A 6,034-nucleotide genomic window follows, 5' to 3' on the forward strand; every position below is an offset into this window, starting at 1 on the left:
GGTAATTAAGCTCGATTACAGATTTCCTTTTTAAAACTTTTCTTTAAAAAGAAGCCTTAAAAAACACAGAATATGAACTTTGGCTGCTACTTGAAGTTTTCATGGTTTGATGAAAAACTGTGCAGAGAGGGGGAAAAAGTATTAAAAAATAAATCCCGTTGGCAGTCTTCCACCAAAAGTATGGGATTTTTTTTAAGCTTCCTCTTGTCAGAAATTTCAAACAGTTACTGATTTGTACATCTGTCTTCTTTCATCAGTTACAGCAATACTGGCTGTTGCCAGGTGGAAGTTGAACTCTCATCAGCCAGGTTTTGTACGTAAAGTTAGTGTTTGCCCAGAGTCTCCGGGATCTCACAGTAGACACAAACCACATGCACACGGTGATGATGGTTCTCCCCTGGAAAGCTGGATTGTGTCTGTAGGAAAAATCCCCCTGACTGTAATGAGGAGAAGCAGTAGAGAATAGGAATGTAACAGGAATGAGTCTGAGTGATGGTTGGTCTCCTGAGAAATACCAGGGGTAGCCCCCACTTTATTCAGTGCCTTCTCCCTGGTCTGGTGTGTTCCTCGGAAAGCGGGCAGCTGACCTGATCCTTCTTTGTGGCAGGTGAGCTTGGAGCGGCTTTTTGGGGCTGGAGCCAATATTCCTGTGTTTAAAGTGAGCCTAGAGATAAGAATGCTGCTCACCACTCCAAATGTCCTCTAGTGTTATCGCCAAACAGACGAGTAGCCGTTGAGAGCTGCTGGGCTTACTCTCTGGGCAGCAAAAGCACATTGCCAGAACCCTTATGCTTGCAATTATGTATCATGAAAAAGCTCAGGTATTTTTTTGTGATACTGTGGGCCTTATTCTAGTAGGGTTACAGAAAGGTAACATTTTTTTGACTGCTCGTTGTAGAAAACCTTCGGTTTCCTTTTTATTGCTGCACAGAAAGTCTGCCTGGTCTCTTGACCTGTAGCTTACTTCCTTTGTTCCTCGCTGAGCACAGGCTTGCTAATTATTCTTAGTTGTTTTGTTTGCTAATCAACACCTGTGCTAACAGTGGTTTCATGTTTGTTCCACTGTACCCCATTCAGCACACCAGAACTGTAGCACTCGGATAATCTCTGCTAGAACCATCTAGTATTTAAACTACATTACTATCATAATTTCACTGTTTGACATACAGCCATATTCATATATTTGCACAAGAGTAATGCATACACTGTAATGTGCGTTCGACAAGCCAAGGTAAGCTGGGTGTTCCAGCAGGGAATGTATTAATTGTAATCAGAAGAAAAGGGCACAGGGATTTACTCCTGGGTAAATAAACCATCTCTGCTGTATGCTTTCTCTCTGCCTGGGAGGAGACATTCCTAACTGCCAAATAAATTCGGTAATCGATGGTAGAATTTAAATTGGGCTGCTGTAGGTGATACTCCAGAGCTACTGCAGGGAAAATACAATAAATCTTGCAGACCTTATCTACTAGAGAAATTTACTGTAGGAGGAAATACTTAGTGTCCCGAGCATGACTGTAGGGCACGGAAATACTCTGATGTGCCAGATATTGATTGGCTTAATCTTGTCTTCAGCATGGCTAAATATCTTTATCTTAAACTGAGTATTTGCAGTTTATTTAAGTTGTAGAACCAATGTAGTCGAATGGGTGAAAACATCCTGTTGCTCCTTGAGTGACTTGCTGGCTTCTTGCAGTATGGCCACTGTTAAGAAATCTACGGTGGTATCTGTGCTGATGGTATTTAGAAGCGTTAACACTAAAAAAGTGTCAGAATACCACTAATACTGCTAAGTGTTGTGATTCTGCCCCAGGACATGTGCTGCAGGAATTTGATTTGATGGATATAAGCATAACCAATTTATTTAGAAGCCGTTGCTGGTAACTGTGACTGTGACCATTCATGGCTTCTAGCAGCTGGACGTCAGTTTGGCCATTGGAACCAGGGTTAGCCTGCAGTAACGTGCAGGTCACCTTCTGCCATCCTGAAGATGGGGCTTGGAGTCTTGTTTAAAGAAGTAAACCTTTGTAAACAGAGCACGGCTCAAGTTGGTTTTGCCTGACAGAAGGAGCAGGCTATATAAAACAATAGTTGACCTTGATGGGCTACTTTTGTTTTCTGGAATATTTGGAGATGTGTGACAACATGCACATCCGTAACAGGAGTCATGTTGTTTTTCCCAAAGTTGTTATCTCAGCATTGGCATTACCAGCAATTTGTACCTGTTCTGACGAGGACAGCAGTGGCATTTCTGCAGTCATTTACTCTGTAAAAAGATTCCTAAGAAATGACAAAACTGATCAGTGTTTTATTAATTTGCTGCAGCTGAACAAAAAAGAAATCTTTAGGAACCTGTATCTACTAACTCAAGAGGGTGATGCCGTACTTTTCCTTGGCTCGCAGGTGGTAGGTTAATCTTGCAACTAGAACGGCTAGAATTTAGATGAGATTCAGTTAGAAAGGTTTTGACATTGCAGCGCGTGAGCAGATACCATGTAGCTTGGTTGCTGAAGTGTCCTTGTTCAGTTCATTACTTCCCTAATTATCGGGATAATACATAGTTTAAATTGTCATTTTTATCTGTGTGTAAAGGTTACCATGCAAGACCTCAAGTGAAAGATTAATAAAACTTTTGGTTTAAAAAAGTAATTTACTGACATCAATATTGTTTACTAAAACCAGACAAAGTAGTTTGGACTGATTTAAGAAATGGAGGTAGCTTTTGAAAGATTTTTGGCTGTGGGAGGCTGCGGTATTACCATATATTGATACATGTTTGTCTCTCTTATTTTTGGTAGAAAATGATGCACCCTGTTGCCAGCAGCAATACAGCTTTCTGTGGGACCGGCAAGAGTTCTTGCCTTAATGAAGACAATGTGAGATCCGCCGACCAGTTTGACTTGTACGCCACACAGCAAAGCAAATACAGCCACGCAGTCAGCCACAAACCCATTGCATGCCAGAGACAAGACGCCTTGAACGAATCGCACTTGCAGACCACAAGTGGCAGGAATATAGAGACAAAAGATGAACTAAAGAAAAAGAAAAACCTCAACCGATCCGGTAAACGTGGAAGGCCATCAGGGACCACAAAATCAGCAGGGTACCGGACCAGCACAGGTCGACCCCTGGGGACCACCAAAGCAGCTGGATTTAAGACAAGTCCAGGCAGACCCTTGGGTACAACTAAAGCAGCAGGATACAAAGTCAGCCCAGGCAGACCTCCAGGTAGCATTAAAGCTCTATCACGGCTTGCAAATCTCAATTATACTTGTGGCAGTGCAGCTTTTCCCTATCCTATGGTGCATAACAGGGGAGTACATGCTGCTGGTGAAACCAGTAGCAAAATGAAACAGCCTAATGAATGAGAGGAGGGAATTAGCAACTCCTTACTAATCCGCTTTACTCTGAAATCTGGCATGATTCCTGCATTTTGTTGGCCTAAGTCTGAATTTCTAGATTTTATTTTTATTCCAGTAACACCATAGCCGATGGGTGCAATTCAGTAGCTCTTAACGCAGCGTTGAGAAGGCACTTGTTTAAGGGGGTTTTCGTTGGTTTTAAATCACTGTTTGTAAGTCTAAAACAATGCACATGCCTTGGTGTTGGTACTTAAGTAATGTCCATGTCCCTAGTTTTACGTTCCATATCTGGTAAATGTAGTTGTGTGGTTGTGCATTAAATAATTGAAATTAGGAGGAGGAGTTAGCTGGCTCTTGGTTCATGATGTGGCCTATCCCACGATAAGGACCTTAGTCAGCTGAGTTCTTACCTGATAAGAAAAATTGATAGAGCAGCAAGCTACACTTTCTACTTCTGCAGGAGATTCTACAGACCTCAAACAGATAAATCAACAAACGAAAACCACTCAACCTTTTTTTTTTTTTTTAAGTGCTGATTTCAGGTGGCTTTTGGTTCTAAGCAGGAAGACAGTTTCAACTAATGTTCCAAAAATATTTTTGAAAATAGTAAAGAGAACTGAGCATTTGTACAGCGCGTCACAGCTTCACAGCGCCTTATTAATGCAAGCTACTTTGCCTTTAGGTGATAGCTGTCCTCTTAGTTATGCTGGTACAGGATGCTGCTGTGTAATTTTGAAATGCCTAATAGTACATATACCAAACCACAAAAAAATTCTTTGAAATTTGAAATATTTTATAAGAAATCAAGTACTGTTCATTCTAGTTACGCACTCAGTTAATATTAAACTGTATGTTCTTAAATCTGTAAATAGCTATTTACACTGTTTTTTGCCTTTAAATCTGTGCTTAGGTGGCGACAGTTTAATAGCTTTTAAAGTATTAATCTATAATGTTTACAAATTAAACTTTTTAAATAGACACTGTTGCCAAGTTTTCAGACTCAGTTTTGCCAGATATTCCTGGAAATACAGTTCTTTCGTTGTTTGACACTTATACTATATTTAAGTTATGGAAGCTTATATATCTACCAAAGGACACCATTTTCGTGATTTATAAAAGCAAACTGTATAGCTGATGCAAACAGGATGCAGTTTACTGCACTGCTAGACCCCAGATATAAAGTAATTCATCTATGCATGCCAGCTGAAAAAAATGTTGTTGGTTAACTATAAATACCTTTCTTGACTCGGACTAAAACCTTCCCTCCTTCCAAAAGAAATGTCCCATTTTTCAACTGGGTGTGTTTAATTTTTTTAAGTGTGAGAGAGTGTGTGAGTGTTTGTGTGTGTAAAAGAACTTTAATCTAGGCTTCAAAAAAAACAGTCCTCAATGTTGCATATTGTTTGTTCTAAATTTATTTTACTGGAATTAAAGCTTTTTTTTTTTTGTCTGGAAGAAAGTTTACGTTTAAGTTGTTCCACTTATAATAGGACATTATGGTAATTTCATAGCTTGTGATATTGGGATGGGGAGAATATATAGAGTTTGCCGATTTGGGAGAGCAGAAAAATGTGGGTTAATTGAGCTTGTGCTGAATGAGTAACGATGTTGATAGTGTTTGTTAACATAAATGCTGTTCTGGCCTGCTGTCATTTAGATGAGAACTCTTGATTTCAGTGATGACAAGAAACAGATGTCATGTTTCATACCTTTTTTATCAGGAAAAAAGCAGCAAGCCTTCAGGTGTTCCAGTGATGCCTAACACATATTGAGCTGGACTTTATGCTGTACTTTACAATAGGTGTGTTGAATTGTTTTGGGGGAACTGTGTATGCACTGGCAACTAAGACAATGAACCTCAACCGTACTGGATGGCTCCTTAGTCAATTGATGAACTAACGGCAGCTAAACTGCTACTAAAAATAGTGTCTTCATGCTGAAGCTATGAAACCCAGTTAGATGTTCTGTTCCTCAACAAACTCGCAAGTCTGAAATTTAGCCATCTTTCTCAGAACGATGTAACTTCTGGCACATGCAAAATGCTAACGTGAGTTCATTGACCCTCAGGATCTGTGTTGTATTGGCTGTTTTTAATCAGATGATTTTTTTTTTCAACAAAAGACTGCTTTAAGTTCTGTCTGAACTCAGCTGGGAAAGCAGTCCTCTTCAGCTGAATGTAGTAACTGCCGGAGTGTGACACCTCACTGGCAAGGAACGTGTTGCATGTCGCCACCGTACCTTGGAGAAACTCCGTTTCTTACCTCCTCCTGTTTATCCTGTTTGCTCCTGTTCTGTTTCACTTGTGCATCCACTCAACGGTGCTGTGCTGTGTGTCAGGAGATAATGCAGACGTCTCGCTGTCCTGCTAGTAGAATGAGTTTTGTAGTCAATATGCTGATGAAATAATGAAATCATCTAAGCAATTTCTGTTCATTACAGTGTTTATTAATTAGATCGGGTGGAATATAATCCCAGTAAGAAACAATTAAGGTTGTCAGTTGTGAAATGATGAGCGTGAAGTAGAAGTGTTCAGAGAGTCTAATGGGCTGCTGGGCGCTCTGGATTTAGCAAGGAGACCAGAAGTGCACTGCTGGGCATTCCCCAGTTCTGCTTGATTTTGTATCGGACTATAGTTTACCGGTGCCATGCAGTGAGGGGAAGAAAAAAGAATT

The 6,034-nt window shown here is 40.3% G+C and overlaps 1 protein-coding gene across 2 annotated transcripts; it reads left to right on the forward strand.

The window, feature by feature from the left end:
* The first annotated feature begins 788 nt into the window (after positions 1-788).
* LOC104505575 (chromosome unknown open reading frame, human C5orf24) lies at positions 789-5,834 on the forward strand. Of its 2 annotated transcripts, none has more exons than XM_010155267.1 (2): positions 789-821; positions 2,799-3,621. In XM_010155267.1, exons 1-2 carry the CDS (start codon positions 789-791, stop codon positions 3,366-3,368), a joined length of 603 nt encoding a protein of 200 aa, XP_010153569.1. In that variant the 3' UTR covers positions 3,369-3,621. The 2 variants fall into 2 exon arrangements, with proteins under 2 accessions (XP_010153569.1, XP_010153577.1); XM_010155275.1 differs by lacking the exon at positions 789-821 and adding an exon at positions 5,084-5,834 and having other exon boundaries at positions 2,801-3,228.
* Positions 5,835-6,034: the final 200 nt, after the last annotated feature.

This window comes from Eurypyga helias, unplaced genomic scaffold (assembly GCF_000690775.1).
Source record: "Eurypyga helias isolate BGI_N326 unplaced genomic scaffold, ASM69077v1 scaffold43120, whole genome shotgun sequence".
NCBI lineage: Eukaryota > Metazoa > Chordata > Aves > Eurypygiformes > Eurypygidae > Eurypyga > Eurypyga helias.

Coding starts and splice junctions, on each gene's coding strand:
- LOC104505575 (XM_010155267.1), top strand. CDS start 789: ATGCTTGCAATTATGTATCATGAAAAAGCTCAG. Junction 822..2,798: donor TGTATCATGAAAAAGCTCAG/GTATTTTTTTGT, acceptor TATTTTTGGTAG/AAAATGATGCACCCTGTTGC.